The sequence below is a fragment of the Buteo buteo genome, chromosome 13 (genome assembly GCF_964188355.1).
Source record: "Buteo buteo chromosome 13, bButBut1.hap1.1, whole genome shotgun sequence".
Classification (NCBI taxonomy): domain Eukaryota; kingdom Metazoa; phylum Chordata; class Aves; order Accipitriformes; family Accipitridae; genus Buteo; species Buteo buteo.
In genome coordinates, this window is record NC_134183.1 from 37614008 (window position 1) to 37631756 (window position 17749).

Genomic DNA, 17749 nt, shown 5'->3' on the forward strand with positions numbered 1-17749 from the left:
CACTGAAACATGGATTTGTGAAGGGGTTTGCAGAATGGTGAAAACCAAGGACAGAATTAACAAGCACAGAAGTGGCTAATAATGTGTACAAATTTTCTTATGCAGACTTCGAACAGCAGCCTGTCAAGCATCCACTATGACATGAAGTTGCTCAGAAGGAGGAAATTGGTATTTGTTGTTGTTGTTATTTAACCTTAAGTGCTTCCTCTAGGGTAAAGTATGCACTGAGATGTCACCAGCTTCAGAGTGCTGTTTAGTCTGACATCCCTCTATGGGAGTAGGAGGAGAAAATGATTGCAGTGTCTAGGTCTGCTTTACTAAGCTACTTCATATATATATATAAAAGTATATATATGAAAGTATATATATATATAAGTATGTATACAGGGTTTTTTACAGCAGTAGCGAATGGGAGCAGCAAGCAGAAGTAACTGTTTTTTGCTAGTAACTTTCTGCTAGACACCATAGGAACATGTATAACCTGGGAAGCTAAATGGACAGATGTCCTGCGTCACCTCAGGCAAGTTTTTTATGCCAGACCCAGTGAAGGATATAGGCGCTCAAAGGTGTTGTGTATTACAGTGTGTAACTCCCGAGGGCCCGACCAAGCTCAGAGTGGGACACTGAATCTTTCTGTCCTGTGCTCTCGTTGCTCTCCAGGGACTCTGGGCCAGCCTGTGTGCTGAGCAGGAAGCAACCTAGCCACAAGGGAAATGCTGACAAAATCAAGTAGCCACAAATTGCTTCTCCCCATTGTCTCACCACAGTTCAGCCCTGTGTGGAGCTGCATATATCTTCACATCATCTAGAACACTGTCATAAAGATTTAAGTTTGTTTTTTTTAAAAAAAAAAACAGAGCAGTTCTCACTCTTCTCCTAAATTGCAGCTGGTGAAGCAAATGCCACTTTCCTGTTCCCGTAGTGTCCCACAGGAAGCATCTTTGTGAAGTTGCTCCATTGAACAGAAGATTTAAGATACCATCAATCGGTAGGAGAGCACAGGAGGGAATATGATTCTGCCAGCTAATGGTTATGGGGAAAATCAGGAAGGCCTGTCTTCTGGTCCTGCTCCCAGGAATGTTTCTACAAATCACATGGGAAAGGGCATTGTCTGAAAAGAAGACAAGAGTCCAGGAAGCAGCATCTAGAACGGTTGTTTGTTGTCCTGCCCTTGCATTAAACAGCACAGAGTAGTAACATGAGATGCAGTGTGCAGTTTTCTCATTGATTTTACCAGAAAAAAAGCTTCAGCCTTCACAGAAGAGCCAGGTGAGCGGGATGCCTCTCCCTTGCAAAAAAACACACATACAAACACAAGACTACCATCCACTGAGACAAATTTATACAGTGATGAACTGATACTATCAAGGCAATGGCCTCGAGAGTCTGTAGAGCTTTGTTTAAACCCTTACACAAAGGTCAGCGATGTATTGAAAACAAATGAAAGTACAGGCTGTGAAAATTAATCAATGGGGAGTCCCTGGATGGACTTCTAGAACTGCTGCAGTGTGGTGCAGGGCTGGTCACTCCCTGCCTGTGCAGAGCGGAACACAGCCTTGCAGCTCAGCTCCAAGAGCATCTGAGCATTTGACATTGTTTAATCAGGGCCAGTTTGTGTGGTTACTGTGTAAGATAAAATCTTAGTTCTTAGTCTCTATGCCTGAGAACTAGGGAGATGCCTGCATGGTAGATATTAATTAGCACAAGGGCATACAGTCTGAATAGATGTGGCTGGCAAGGAACATCCAGGGAAGGAGAAGCATAGATAAAAAAACGCTGAATGAACCTTCTGCCTCCATCCTTCGGGGTTTACTGGGTATTTAATCTTTGTCAAGTGTACAGCTCTTGCACTTCCTTACATTAGGAAGTCCAAATCTCATTTTATTATGAGCAACTTGGGTAATACATTGGTTCCTAAAATACCATTTAAAAAAGAGAACAGGAAAAGTGCATTTTCTCTTTTTTTCTCTTCTATACATACAACCTTGTTTCCAAAACCAGCAGGGATAACTTTCAAAAGAAGGAAATGAACTTTTTGGTGAAGATAAGGTTTTCAGAATGTCATCTTAGTTGGTTGAGAACAAGAATGACCATAAAGCAGCTTATAATGGAAGTTCTTACCCTCCTTAATGGTAGCATTGCAACACAACTTTATCATACAGAAAGGTGTATGCAATGCAGACAATTCTTTCCCTGCCCTCTTTCCATGTTCTTAGTTTCTTCTCTTCTGGTTTGGATCCACCCTTCTCTGTCTTTTTTCCCTGCTCTAGCTCCTCTTGACAAAGCCTTCTTTAAAACGAAACAAGCAAAAAGGAAACAGACAGCACTGAACCAGTGTTTGAAGACCATGAGATTATGTACTCTGCTGCTATTTTCTGTTCCTCTGCTGTTTAGACTGGGACTGGACTACCTTCCTCTGCAGGGGTTTTGATATCAGCAGGATTTTTTTAGATGCTTCAGTAACACCTATAATGAAACAACAGTAGCAACTGACAGACAGAGGCCCAAATTGGACCTGGAGTGCTTTTTTGATCCAGAATTGAGATAAAAGCTTAATAGCACAAACACAAATGTGCGTGTGTAGACATAGGCAGGTGCAAACTCAAGGAAATAATCTCCAGATTTAGGATAACCACAAAATCTTTCTGGTGTTTAGTGGGTTATATGCAGTACCACTGAAGGGCTCGTTTCTAAAAGCAAAGCCCAGACAGAGGAGGCCTTTATTTTAACCTCATAGAATTATTTGCAGCCTTATCAACTGAAGCCTATTCCCTTTCTTCTACTTATCTACTGGCTCACTGAGGCACTCAGCATTGCTGACAGTTGCAGACACTGCTGCTGAGCAACAGACATGGCCGTGGCACAAATCATTCTTTTCTCTTGCAAGATAATGGGACTGTCTCGAGGACTCAGACTGGCCTAACCTGGTTGCTTGTTTGTAGAGGATGTACTTATACCAGTAAGGAATGAAATGCAGGCAGAAATACTGTATCTCCCTAGCCTTTGGCCTTGTTTTTATTGGCAGTGAAATTCTATTCCATTTAAGTTACTGAGCGGGAGGGATAACTACCTGAAACATCCCTCTGTGGGTAGCAGCACAACCAGGGGTATATGTAAGGGGTAACGATAAACTAGGATCTTCTGCTTGAAGCTATTCTACTACCATATTGTTTAGACATGCTGGCTAAGCTTGTTTTTGCAATTTTGCTATCTTCAGGAGTTCAGAAATCATGAATAAGCATGGAAAGGTCTGAGTTCTCCAAAATCATGAAGTTACTTCTAGCTGCTTACCTGAGGAAATTAAGCTTATACAGTCATGCTTTCTATCCATCAGTCTGTCAGTTCCCTCCTACTAATATTTCAACCTGTTTCAGGGTTTAAAACAAATTTGACAGAGGGATTTTGTCTCAAAGATAGTGTATTCCTACATATTTGTGAAAGTAGGTAGCTGGAGTAAAGAGCGAATTCCTCTTGAGCCATAGAATCATAGAATTAAAGGATAATTTAGGTTGGAAGGGATCTCTGAGGGTCTTCTGCTCAGAGCTGCTGCAGCCTATGGCACCAGCATCAACAAATTACTAAACATTAGAGAATCCATGACAGTACAATTTTGAATTATGGAGGAAAAGTTTGTGTTGAATCCTGCACATTAGACATTGGAGACTCCAGTCACAAGGCATAAACCTGTGGGACATTTCTTTCATAGCCATTTTGCTCACAGAGCATCTTGTTTCTAATTAGTCTTTTATTTCAAATTTTTAAATCTTCTGCCTGTCTTCAGCAATTTGCTGCAGGGAGGCATTGTTAAGATACATCCATTAGGATTATGAGTTCCTAAATCAGAGCTGTATAAATGTTTGACAGGTGGTATGGCTGTGAAACTTTGGTTTGCAGTTGCATCAACATCATGATGTTGAGTTCATTTGATTCACTTACTGAGGAAGAGAAAGGGTTAAAGTCAGTCCTGACAGAATTCAGCTCACTAAAAGCAGAGTCTGGGCTTCCCAAAGTTGGGGGCTGCCATTACTGTTGTTGGAGACAATAGCACATATCCCATCAAATCCAGCACTGCTTGATAATCAAAAATAGTACAGTTCATGTAGACAGAAGATACATCGTCAGGGACAGACTCTTGAAAAGGGGTCCATTATTCTTTGTGAAGCTACAGCTCATTAAATGCTGGTGAAAGGTGCTATTTTGAGAAAGTGTCATTTGATATTCACTGAACCGATCCAGTTCAAGCAAATCTCCCCATGCTGTCTCAACCCTCTCCTGAATAATTCCAGATGAGGGTAGGAAAATAAGCTAATGCTTGGTTTTTAAATAGAAATTTGATGGAATATACATTTGGAAGGCAAATTTTATTGAAGTCCAAGATACACACTTAATATGAGCATTTCAATGTGAATATTGGAAAATTCATTGGTAGAGTTTAGACCATAATGTAAAAATGTAGGTACCTCATAAACTAAAAGTAATCGTGACTAGATCATATAGTTGCTCTAATCTCAGCAGTTTACAGATTCTATGTAATTTCTCTTGCTCATAGCTTCATACCTGGTTACTTGTCTCTATTTTTCTATTTCTATTAAGTTTTCTATTCTCCAAGGGGAATATTAAAGGTCAGGTGGCAAGATGCTTATGCTACTCAATCTGTTTCTAGCTATCATTTTCAGCTAGTTGCTGTAGTGAGGATTACCAGCTTTTTGCAAAACATCTAAACATCCTGAAAATCTCAGAGGTTTATTTTCTGTACAGTCTACAACTTCTTTCCATAGATACCAAAATGGCTGATTCTTTGGATAACATTTCCTTTTTCGTAGTCCAGCAGCAAAGCTGTTTGTTAGTTATAAGTACATTCCCAGCAACCCCCTATATCCTAGGCAAGTGCTTATATTTTGATCTTGGTTATAAGGGTGAAGAGAATGGGATTGCTCCAGATTTGTTTACCACTGGAAACTGGAATTAATATAGCTTTCCAAGTACTTCCTGATACAAGCTTTTCTGTCCTGTTGTGTATCTCATCTCCTGCTGCTGCCTCTCTTGCAAGGCTCCACAGTCCATTGTTGTTAGGGATCTGTTTAGTATATCTCTGCTCCCACTGATGGGAGCTGTTGAACTGTTCTTTCTTCCAACCCAAAACAATTCTTGCATAGCCAAAGTGGACTTCTTCCTTCCATCCTGACGTCCAGCTCTGTGGGACTCTTCTCTTTCCTCCTTGCCCTCTGGGGTGACTCCCCAGAGTCCAGCATCCTGGCATGGATCTCACTTCCCATTGCTCAGCTGTTTCCTTTATCCTGGCCAGATGCTCAGGTGCCCTCTTCTCTGTGCCTTAAATAGATTTCAACATACGTTCCAGCAGTTCAATCCCCCACTTTACAGTTTCTGTAAGGAAAATGATAGAGCAATGAGAAAGTCATTGGCTGAATTTCAAAGAGTACAAGTGTGACAGCACAGTTGGGTAATTAATAGGGGTGAGGGGAAGATAAGATTTGTGTATTTATGGTGATTATTTCTTTATTATCTTCTAGGTATGACATAAGCTGCAGAGGCAGCGAGTGCAGACTCCACCACTAAAACTCTGAGGTAGAATTTCCCCGTTTTGTGGTGTTGAATATTTCATGAATTTCAAATGCCAATTACAAGTTACTTGCTGCCTGCTAGGAACAATAGGAAGCTTTGAAAGGACTTGCTCCCATTCTTGCAATCTATACCACATGTTTGTTGACTCCTTTTTTATCTGAGAATACAAAGGTTCAAGGGTGATGACTGAAATTCACCCAAGCAAAGGTGGTCCTCACACAGCAGCTTGCACTGCTGCTTTCTGTACCCTGAGCTAGAGGATATCAGTTTTTATGGCTCTCAGTCTATTCTTCTATAGTTCTGAGCTCATTAGGAATGTGATTTTTCACATTTGCATTGCAGCACTGGATTTTTATTAAAATAGCACCACGTATATATGTATATATAAATATGTATATATGAGCTGGCAAAATCCCCTAAGAAACAAATGAATCTTTGGCTGCTTCACCTGCGTTCTCCCTACTAAATCCATTCCCTTTGTATCTATGCCAAATCTTGGAGCAGTATCTGACAAATATTGTTAAAAAGGAACCTATTTCCCTCAAAACCAGTTCTCCCTTTTCCAGGTCTCCAGGCAGGTGGGTTCTCTATACCCCCTTTGAATGTACTGTGCAGCCAATGATAGGCAAGACTTAGTCTTAACAACTGTCCTAGCTTTTCTGAAATGTTCTAAAAATGTGCCTATAAATGTCCATTTGCTGACATGGAAAGCACTGCCATAATGCTGATGATAAATAATGTCCATGATAGTGGTTTCATACCATTAGATGAGGATAATTCCCAGCCTCCCGCACTTAGTTCTTGGAAGGCTCTCAAATAAAAATATCATTACTTTGAAGTTCTCTGGACACAAAACTGTGATTACATTTTAAGGACTTTAAAACTCCCTCTGAGTTTGGTACCTATAACTCCTGGAGCCAAGTTTTTAAAAGTGCTTAGGAACCCACACTTGGAGACAGAGTTACACAAGAATGCATGTTCTGGTTTTTAGCACTTTGGGCTACCTGCTTTGGGCTATCTGCTAGACAAGGCCTAGATTCAATACAGCACTTAGGCTCTTATTTCAGGTTAAGCTCCCCCCCCTCCCCCCAAATGGGACTACAGTATTTGCTAAAATGATGTGCTTGAAAAATTGCTTCAAAGCAGGTGTGATACTGAAGTGAAGCTTAATGCTTTATAGATAGGTGTAAAGGCTAACAAACATGGTCCCCCCCAAAAAACCCTTAAAAAACTTACCTGCATCTGAGGAATCATATGCATCGTATAGACTGGTGGCTGAGAAGTGCTAGCCAGAATTCTGGGCATGGGGGATATCTGCATGCTTCTGTAATGGTGCAGCAGTGTGCCAGTCAGCCTGACTCAGTCTTTGCACCTGATAATTTTCTTTCCTAGCTACAGAACTGATAAAGGAGCATTCTGCTTCTTGCATGCTCTGTTGTGTTCTTTCCCCACTTCAGGGCTGTAAGAGAATCTTATTTGTGTCACCAAATAAGGCAGCACTCAGAGAATAATCCCAGAAAGGCCAAGAAATGAAGAGTGTGGGCATTTTCTGAGAGCCGGCTAGAATACCTATAGCTGAAAGGGGACGAACAGCTTGATTCCTTGAGCACATCCTTTATTGCTTTGTCATTCTCTGGGAACATTAGGGACTGTGTTTAAGAAGCTGCATCAGTTTCAGATGTTATGCACCTCATTAATCAAAACACATCCTTTTGGAAAGCAGTTGATTGCAGCTTAGGCACAGAAGTGCTTACACCTCAGCATCCCTAGTGCATGGAGGAGGAAAGAAGAAGAAAAAGACCTTTAATGATATCACTGGCTTAGTTCACATGACCTAATCTACAGGAGCATTTGAAACTCAAGATTTATTTCCGCTGAAAAGCTTGTTCTACCAGAAATTGTGATGAAATTAATCATATTAAATAATTTTTGCACTGGATAGCTTCACTGTAGAGTATTTCAAATGAGTCACAGCCAGTCTAGGTTGTGCCAGGAGGTGGGAGGAGAAGAGGAGCAGGTGAATGCTTCAGAGAAAGGATTCAAGAGAGAGAGTGAGGGAGCAGGCAAAGAAAGATGAGGAAGCATGTGCTGTCTGTGTGTACGGTGAAGTCACTGCTGATGGCTGCATTTCCTTGAAGTAAGAGCTTAAGTAACATCCTGCTGCTTTAAATGGCAGAGTTACCTTAGGCGAGTGACAGGTGACTCTGGAAAGGAAAAGGTGAATATTTGTTTATGAAAGCAGAACTGCAGAGATGGGGTGAGGATTTCCTCACTGCTTGCAGTGGGCATTTGTTGCCTGTGTTTAGCCTCCCTGCCTGTCTGCACGGTTCACGTGGTTTCCTTTTCCTAGGAGGTATGATTTTAAATGTATCTAGAAAGCCTCAGATATTGACTCTATTCAAAAATATATGTAAACAGTCTCTCATATGGCTAAACAGATTCTTAATTTAACTCCACTGGTTTCAAAGGCTTTACACTAATTTGAAATAATTTGAACCAGTTTTATCAATGTAAGAACTTCTTAACAGAATAAACAGCCATTCCCAAAGAAGCACAGGGCAGGATTGATTGCCGCCTCTTTTCCTCCTTTTCTCCAAAAAAAAGTCTCAAAGAACAAAAGGTAGGGAAATGCCTGATTTTTTAGCTTTTTTTTCCACTGCTTTGGCCTCTATTGTATGATGTGCATTGTAGCCAGCAGTGAAAGAAAGAAGGATTCCCATCCGGAGCTGTTATTTTCCCAGGAGCAGCCTCCTGCGAGACACGCTAGTCGAGGGTGAGCCGCAGAAAGTGCTGACTCAGGTGCCCACTGGGAAGTGGGTTTCCCCATGTCGTACAGAGAGCCCACGCATCCCACACACTCCTTTTTCGCCTTCCCAGACCAGCCTCCCTCAATCCAGTAGGGGAGCTCTTAGAGATGCAGCTTTTTTTTTTTTAATTACTTCTACAGATCCAACCCCGCAAAGGAGAAATAGTAACGTTTTGCATGTCTAACGGGTAAGCAAGACAGCAACAGAAAAAGAAACCTTCCAAACCTTCGGTAGTGCAGACAGATACAAAACACAACGTGTTTCCCAGCAGGCAAACTTCTGCTAGAAAAGACAGGCACTCCCCAAGCCCCTGCTTTGCATGCAAGTGAGATTTTCAAGGTGAACTGCTGTTTTTTCTTTAGATTTGGATTTGCCCCTTCCCACAAAACCCCGGGTCTTGACAAGCAAACCTGCAACAAAGCAGCCACAACTCCAGAAGGAGAAAGGATCGTCAGCATCTAAGAGAAAAAGGAATCTTCTTGCTCTTTTTTTTTTTTTTTTTAATGTTTATGTTGCTGCTACTTTTATATTCACGGCCGCCTGGTATTTTTTACCGTTAAACCAAGGATGGCATTAAGCCTGGCACTGTCAGCTAAAGCCGAGCCGCGGGTGACTTTTGCTCAGCGGCAGGAGTTCTGCAGCGCCAGGGCGACGCGGTCCTTGCAGCCCGGCAGCGGCGGCGGCAGCAGCGGCGGCAGCAGCAGCAGCAGCAGCAGCAGCAGCAGCAGCAGCAGCAGCAGCAGCAGCGGCGGCGGCGGCGGCAGCAGCAGCAGCAGCTTTGCGGCGCCCGTTCAGCCACACACACCCTTGGCAGCCAGGCGTTGCCCTTTTAAGAAGCCCGGGTGCTGGCTCAGGTAGGCAGAGCCTGTGTGCAGTAGTCGCTCCTATGGCAACCCAATAGAATGGGATCGCTTCATGAATATTCGCAGGAGCAGGGGCTGCATGAGGAATAAGTGATGACAGTGATGTAAGCAAGCAGTGGCTGCTGCAGGTTGCAGTTCATTGTGTTATTGGCCGGCAGGTTGAGGAGTTTGAGGCACCCGGGCTTGAGCTTCTCTTTCCGGATGATGTCTGCCCGCTGGGAGACACAGCACATTTGCATCTCGAAGCCAACATGGCAAGGCGGCTGCTGCTGCTGCTGCCTCTCTCCCTCGCCTTCCAGCCAGAAGAGTGTGGCTCTCCTCTAGACTTCTTGCCCAGTGCTCTGGATCTGAGCAGGCAGGGATTGCAGTAACACTCACCAAGGGGAGACAAGCAGCAAGTAGCCAAATCGGGACAACGGAGGAGGTGGGGGGGGACTTTTTTGCCTTCCCTCTTTTTTTTCCTTCCCTTCTGGATGCAGAGCCTGTGTTTTGATGCAGAGCCTGTGGATGCCACAGTCTGGTAAGGAGATGACACGCCAGTCTCCGGTCCCTTCTGCCCCTTGAGCTGGGGGCAGGGGCCTGGGGGCAGTGACGGTTCCCCTCCTTGGGCAGAGCAGGGGGGTCTCTCCCTCTAACTGAGCAGCATCGGCCATGGACAAGCTGCCCCCCTCCATGCGCAAGAGGCTTTACAGCCTGCCCCAACAGATAGGACCCAAGGCGTCGATCATGGACGAGGAGGAAGACAGCGACAAGGACACCCGGAGGAAGAGCATCAGGCTGAAGCCACTGCCTTCGCCCTCTGCTGGGAGCACCCGGGCACTTGGGGGAGACCCCAGCAGAGGGGGGGACCCCGGCCTCCAGGAGACAGAGGCAGGCAGCAAGGGCGCCAAGACCAGCACCAACGGGGACTGCCGCCGCTTCAAAGGGAGCCTGTCCTCGCTGACCAGCAGGCACCTCCACGACGCGGCCGAGGAGAAGAGGCTGATCGGCGGTGAAGGGGAGCCAGCTTCCCCTAGTGAGGACAAGAGCCCCCCGGGCAGTGGGGAGCTGGAGCAGGGACTGCCAGCGCCCCCACCACCAGCATCCCCTCCGGAGCCCCAGCAGCATCCCCCCCGGGCTTGCTCCTCTACCTCCATCAAAGTGGAAGGAGGAGGAGGGTGCGACCAGATCACCCCAGATGAGGAGCAGAGGCTGGGCCAAGCCGGTTTCATGCAGAGGCAGTTCGGAGCCATGCTCCAGCCGGGGGTCAACAAATTCTCCTTGAGGATGTTTGGCAGCCAGAAGGCCGTGGAGAGGGAGCAGGAAAGGGTTAAGTCTGCCGGGTTCTGGATCATCCATCCCTACAGCGACTTCAGGTACAATCCCCCCCTCCTGGCCCACTCATGTCCAGCTCAGACCTTTCCGCACAGGGCACACACCCAGACTTAACTTTCCTTGTTAATTTCCTAGTCAGAGGAGCTGGAGAACACATCCAAGATCTTCTCCAGTCAAACAATCTGCAGGTTTCATTTATATTTAAGCTTAATTTTAGTGTCCCCACACTATTATTAATTTTAAATTGTGTTTTTAAACCAACAAATGTCTTTCGCTTTGGCTTTTTGTAAGGGAAAGCCTCTCCATAAGTTCAGTGTAAATGGGGAAAAACATTCCCACCTGATGCACAACTCTAGACTAAAAGAGTGGTGTCTGCTGCTTAACTGGTCCTGCATCTCCAGTTCAGAACGTATGGTCTTCCTGGTTAATGTTTCAGTTCCCATTTTCGTACCTGAAAGTCCTCTTCCTTCTGCTTCCCCAAGAGTTAGGGAGGGATGTTGCTACTGTTGCTGTTCTGTACACTTCTTACTGCAGCATTGCTTGTCAGGAATTGGTGTGTGCAGGGGATAGCAGCATTCATTAAAAGGGAACTTAACACCTTCAGAGTCTTACAGAGAAAGATTTTCTTTTTTGCATCTGTAAATCCTTATTTGCAAAATTAAATTGGGCAGGGAATAGTTAACATTGCCTTTATGAAAGTAATGGCTTGCTTTCACTCAGATGGCAACATTTCCATGAAGGTTAATAAAGAAATTAATTTGTAAACCCTAGAGCCAATTTTTGTATAGTTCTGTATAGGAGAGGGGTTGTGTTTGGGTATTTCTGAGTAAAGTATTGTCTACTGCACAGGTGAATTGTCCTCTGCAATATGTATGTAAAGTACTGCAATCAATAATTAATTACTTAGTGCAATCAATGGCTAGGGTTTATTGCTTCAACTTTAATTATAACTGGCTTACATCTCACATTTAAAAGCACACAGAAGAAAATTATTCAAACACATATCTATCAAACTACATGATTTTATTGAATTCTTGGACTCTTCAAGAAACCTTGCATTATTCCCTAAAATACAGTTAGCAAGATAATTGCAGGAAGGAGTTCCAGGGTGGATTTTGTTGCCCAAAGACAGAAATGACAGAAACCTCTTGACACTACCTTTTAGGGATTTAGCAAGCAGTCCACACACTTAGAAGATTCAGCACTGGCACTGAACAGATTCCTTGATATTTGCTTGGATTAACAAATGTTATTAGAAGGCTACGTGAATTGGAAGACTGCACTGTCATTTAAATTCAGTGCATTCAAGTGTCCCAGGCGCACAGCTGACCGAGCATATGAGGGTTTCCAGTAGCTACATCATGATACATAGTCCTTGCCAGTACAATGTTATTCAAACTGAGATTGAAAAGAGTATAATATTGCTTAGTTGTGAGTATAATATTGATAGTTGTGACTGATCAAGTAACACCTCACAAACACGGTGAAATGTGAGAGTGATTAGCTTTAAAAATAACAAAACTGATTTCATACTCTTGGCTATGGATCTTTGTATTATTTGCCACAAGTCTGGAGTTAAAAACTTAACTACTGAGCTTTCTTAGGTTATTCTAGCAAGATGTTATCTGTGTGTTGCACCCTCAAGGAATTTTGGATTTAGTCTCTGGATTGTATTTGTATTTATGCAAAAGTAGCGTTCAGTTTGCATATCTTCTATGTATCTGTATAGGGGATTTATTCCCTTCCATCTTTATGACTATGTTTTCAGCATAGAACCAGCCTGGCAAACTTAAGTAAAAGGACTGTAGCAGTAGCTGAGGTAACCACCTTGCCCAAGGTGAGATGGTCCTAAGAGTTTATTTTTTAAGATTCCTAGTGAACCAGTGCTTATTCCTTAAAATGGCACAGTAAATTATGAAGTAAGTTTTTATATCTGAGGTACTTGGCTATAGGGCCACTCCTAGCCTTACACAAAGGAATGGAAATATGCAGGGAAGCTTAGACTCTCCCAGGCCAGCTGATCACACTGAGTCTGCTAACACTCAGATGTTCGTATGCATGCAGATATATATGAATACATGTATGACTCGTTAGTATTAATAATAAAATCCTCCCCTGACGTAGCTTTGCATTGGTGCGGAGAAAGCATAGTGAGTTGGATATCTGTACCCTGGTGCAAGACATTCTCTGCTTGGTGTCAGATTCCAGGTAGGCTCATATCTTGCTGCTTTGTGTTTCTTCTAAATTGATGCTAGAAGCCTAGCACACAAATGTGTGCTTTCTCTCTACTATTATATATCAAAATCAGATGGGGCAGTGGTACTGATTGTACAGAGAGACATCTGAAGAGCCCAGGAGGAGTTGGATGCACCACGGTGTAGTCAGTATGTATATTTGGGGGGCAACTTTGTTCACCCCTCTTTCTAGGTCACTTGCAGCATATCTGTTTGAATATGAATGCTGCTTAGAGAAAATGCGTGGGCTTCCATGAAAAATGACCTATGAACAATGGCTGCTTGGAAGGAGAAGAGTAGGAGCTTTCCCAGATTCTGTTCAGATTTTGTGTTCCCTCCTTCTCTGAATGCTACTAAAGCATCTGTCTTGGAAAAAACACATGAATATGAATAACATCTTTTGACCTCTGAAATGCAGCAGATTGCACCAAAGAGCAGATATTATCAAAATATATCCTTGACCCAAAGGACTCTATTTTCTGCTTTGCAAATTACGCAGTGCAATGCGTGATTGCCCCTTGTTATAGATGGGTGCAGATTCTGGAGCTTTAGGATCTTGTAAGAGGCACGAGTCTCCATTATCCTGCACTTTGCTGTCACCAAAGCTGTGCAGCAGCATTTGCTGTACAAGTTTCAAGTTAATAAATATTTAGATCCAGATCTTGTTCTCTGTCTTTTTGGAGAAACCAGTTTCGCTTCTGAGAGTGAGGTGCATCTCCAGGCATTTTGGTAGAGCTCCAGACTTCATGACTCCTGTCTCAGTACAGTTTGAGATTAGAAGTTTTGAAGGGAGCACTCCAGCTCTATTTACTGGAGCTTGATTCTGCTGAGAAATGACATTGGTGTAATTCCTCTGACTTCACGGAGTTGCTGCTTCTTCATGCTATGGGAGAGGAGTTCCTGTTTCAGAATAGAACAGAGGCTTTCATCATAGTCTCATTAAATTATCATTTTAGCATCTAATACAGCTAATTCCAGTGGCAAATCATGACCCTCCAAGAGTAAAGCAAATTAATATAGATTAAGGCTCTGTTGATTTCTGCTTTTAGTCCATTGTGAGGGGAAAAGACACCAAATGACCTTTATAAAAACCAAACTCGGTGCCCCTGAGTACTCATGACTAATGCAGTGGACTAGTTCTAGAAGCACTTAAAAGGTGTCTTAGCAATTTCTAATGAAAGTAAGAATACTAGCTCCTATTCTGAGGTGCAGATGTATGTGCTAGCGGCTTAAGTTTATTTGCATCTGTGGTTGATCGCACATCGGTGCAGAGCCAAACTATTTCCTAGATCAAGATTTATCTGCGACTTTGAAAGGTTTTTCACTGGGTAGGTAGAATTGTAATTTATTGCTTAGAGGAAGCATTGATCCAGTACAATTGGTTTAATAAAAAAATTCCAGACAAACAATGATCTATCTAGTTTGTAGCTGACTGAAGCATACTGGTTGTAGGTGCTATCCAGAATGGCTTGCAAAAAAGTGTAGCATGCTGCTTTTAGAAAGGCCTGAGAATGCATACATGATCCGAAGGACCAAAATAGTCCAAACAGTGGATGTAAATAGAACTGAACATTATTCACTGCCCAGTAATCTATTAACTTCTTCACAGAAAAGAGAAGCTGCTGCCTCCTTGAAAACAATGGAAAATATTCCACTCGGTAACAGTCCCAGCTTCAGGTTTTAGAATTTTTCTTTTCACTGTTCTCCCTTACTTGTAATACTTGGCTGCAAACAGATCCTTTTTTTCATTTGCTTCCTCTGCCAGAGCTCCCTATCTGCTTGGGAACCTGGGGAGTTTTCTGTGGCACCAAAAGAAATAGACACTCAGGTGAGATGTATAAGGTAGGGGAATTCCTGAAGAACAAAATCATTTGCTCCCCTTCACGCTGCTCCAGACCTCTAAGCAGTGTCATTCAGACTGTCTCTCATGGGGAATCAGTGGGATTTACTAACTGTAGTACTAAATACTGAACCCAGTACCATTGGTGGGACTGAGCAAAAATGGGAAGGGTGTGTGTTTACCTTTTCCACTCCCTGGAGTAGAACTGATTTCCAGAGTGCCACAGTGAGTGCTGCTTTGTCTGTGGAGATTGTTTTCATTCGTAAACTTTTCACTATTTTGTTAGAAGGATAAACAATTTGTGAAGCATACAGCACTGCTTACTGACTTTGGCAGTTCACTTGGGGGTGTTGCTCTCCCTGCTCTCAGACAGTAACACCCTTTTCTGTACCTGATGCCCAGAACGCTGCTTCTTGTGCTGGCCTTGCTTCATGCCTATCCGCATTCAGAAGCTGCCCACAAACTCTGAACTTATGACTTGTCCACTGCTCATAGCAAAGTAAAATGAAAGCTACCCATTGTGTGAGCCTTATTTACAGCAAATTGAAATTCTGGTTCAGTGAAACCTCTGCTTAGAGGGAAAGGTCAGGAAAACAGTTGCATTAGTAGCAGCACCTGTGTCTGTTGTTAGAAACAAATACAAGTGCAAATCAGGCACAGGTTTATTGGTAGGCAGCTCATCTTTTCTTGTTCATGCTGATGGCAGTTGCCTCAAAATAGTATGGGGACACTGCTAGCTGAGGGATGGGAGATGCTTTCCTGAAGTCAGATCTTGCTGTGTTGACCACAGACAACTTTCCTGCTAATTCCCAGGGCAGTTTTGCTGGAGCAGAGTGAGGGGATCCAAACAACAAGAATATGAGGGATAATCCAAACCCTGCTGAACAGCATGGGTTGGATTTCTGTTGTCTTCAGTGGACTGTGAATCAGGCTGCAGAAGAAACATGGTTTTGTGACCATGAACTAAGGGGACCAAACCAGTGCAGCCGTACTTCCCATGTCCATAGCAAGTCATCGCATGCTTCCTGCCCTAGTTCACATGTCATGAGGCAGAGGATAAAAAATCCCACACTAGCCAATCAATGTGGGGATATAGTTTTTTGTATGAGACGTGTTCAGATGCTACAAAAGGCAGTGTTTGAAAACAGGAAGGTCTCAGTAAATGAAACACCTCTGTATATCACCATAGTATGTTTTAAGACTATAATCATATAATATTACGGTATTTTCATGTATGTTCACGTGCAGAAAATGAGATGAAAGAGTATAAATAAATACTAAAGCAAGCACTGAGATTTAAGAAGGCGCTAATTAAGATTTTCTGCATAAACTTAATTCAGGCTCTTCATACAAATCTCTGCCAATAGATGAACATATTATCTCTTCCACAGAAACCCATGCCTCATTCAGTGCACACAGGGATGGTTCCTTTGTGAAAAACTATTTAACGTTTTCTCCATCTCTCCTTGTAAGATAGCATACCATATTTATTATATCTTATTCAGATCCTATTCTGAAAAAAACAGGTTAATTTTCTCATGGCCTTTTTTTTCTTTAGCACTTATAAAATATTCAACTATAATAGCAGTAGATGTTCATTTTGCTTCCTGACACCTTGGCTAGGAAACTGGTAGTATCATCCCCAGTTTATAGCAAGGTGGTAGAGACTCATAGAGATTAAGGTCAAAACCATTCATTAACTTGGTGTAGTCAATTTGAGGACCTGTTTTGCAGAGTAGGTAGCATTACACAGCATACCTTATGTTCAGAGCTCTGCCTCTGTGGGTGCTTAGTAAGGGATCAAACACCGCTGTGACCCAGAAGACAAGGGCACAGAGATAATGACTACCTGTTTTAAGAGTAATAGGTGCTTTAAGAGGATTGGGACATTCTGATTTGGACCATTTCTTAGACTAGCTTGGTGAGCAGCCAGACTGAGAAATAGGCATGCCTATCCCACCCACCCTCTTCCTAAGCCTCTGACGTTTGTTAGTTTATTTGTTGTTGTAGAAAAAAAAAATAGCTGTAAACAATGACATAGTATTCACCCAATAATATTATTCTAATTACAGTTTGGAATTGAGCGATTTGCCTAACACCTCTGCAGGAACTTTTTGGCAGAGATGGAATCTCCAGGGCACCGCTCATCTGCCCTAGCCATTGCATCTCATTCTGCAGTTCCTTATCTCTTTTGTTGCAAACCTTCCAGATTGTGCAAGAAATGAGCTCCTATAGAAAATCTCTTTCCTGCACACATCTGCCTCAAGTCCTTTCTCTCATCTTGAATGAAGCATGAATTCTATGGAAAGAGCTGTTTTGAATCATGTAATGACTGTAACATAATACATGCGTACAACTAACCTCCATTCTGCTATTTCATAACTTCAGCTTTTGACTTTGCTGTCTAATTTTTAATACAGTGGTTTTGTACAGTTGTTGAGGTTTTAAAAAACAAATAAATCCCTATCCTCATCATAATAATATCTCTGGATTTATTAACAGGTATGGATCTTTTCAAGGATATGCTGCACTGCCCTCTGCTCTGAATTAAGCAATGCCTATAGCAGGTAGTTACAGCAGAGAAACAATGATGCACCAGGTTCTTGGGTTACTCTCCAGGCTTCCAGAGGAAATAGGCTCTGCTTATTATAAACTCTCTGCTTGTTTTCTCCCCAGTACCTAACCATGATGCCTTCTGCCCCACTCTGTACAACCTGTTGTTTTCCCCATCGCTTACTTCAAGTTTGTGTTTCTTATCCCACCAGTCCCATCTCCATTTTCTAGGCTTCTTGTGGCAGGTTTCTTGTCCAACCGGTCCTGGGTCTCACTACCCAGCTTATCATCTGATCACTGTTTTCCACCTTGCCTTAGTTTTTATTCATGCCTCTCCTGCATCCCCCCCCCCACCCCCGCCATGTTCCGGTTGCAGTATGTTGCTCTTGGCACTTTACTCAGTCTGGTTTCCTCCCTTGCCAGTCTCCATCCTTATCCTTCAGGTTTTTTTCTGGGCGAGTCTCCCCAGATTAGTTTCCTTTCCTTCTATATATTCTTACTTGCTATCATCCCTCCGACTCTTCAAAGAATCTCAGTTTTCTCAGTTCCTGCTTT

At 42.9% G+C, this 17749-nt stretch overlaps 1 protein-coding gene across 2 annotated transcripts in view; it reads left to right on the plus strand.

Moving 5' to 3' along the window:
- Positions 1-9904: 9904 nt before the first annotated feature.
- The window catches only part of HCN4 (hyperpolarization activated cyclic nucleotide gated potassium channel 4), a 104148-nt gene continuing 96303 nt past the window's right edge, over positions 9905-17749 (plus strand). For both annotated transcript variants that reach the window (XM_075043993.1, XM_075043994.1), the window contains exon 1: positions 9905-10608. In XM_075043993.1, coding sequence (XP_074900094.1) covers positions 9905-10608 — 704 coding nt within the window. The remainder of the gene's footprint in view (positions 10609-17749) is intronic.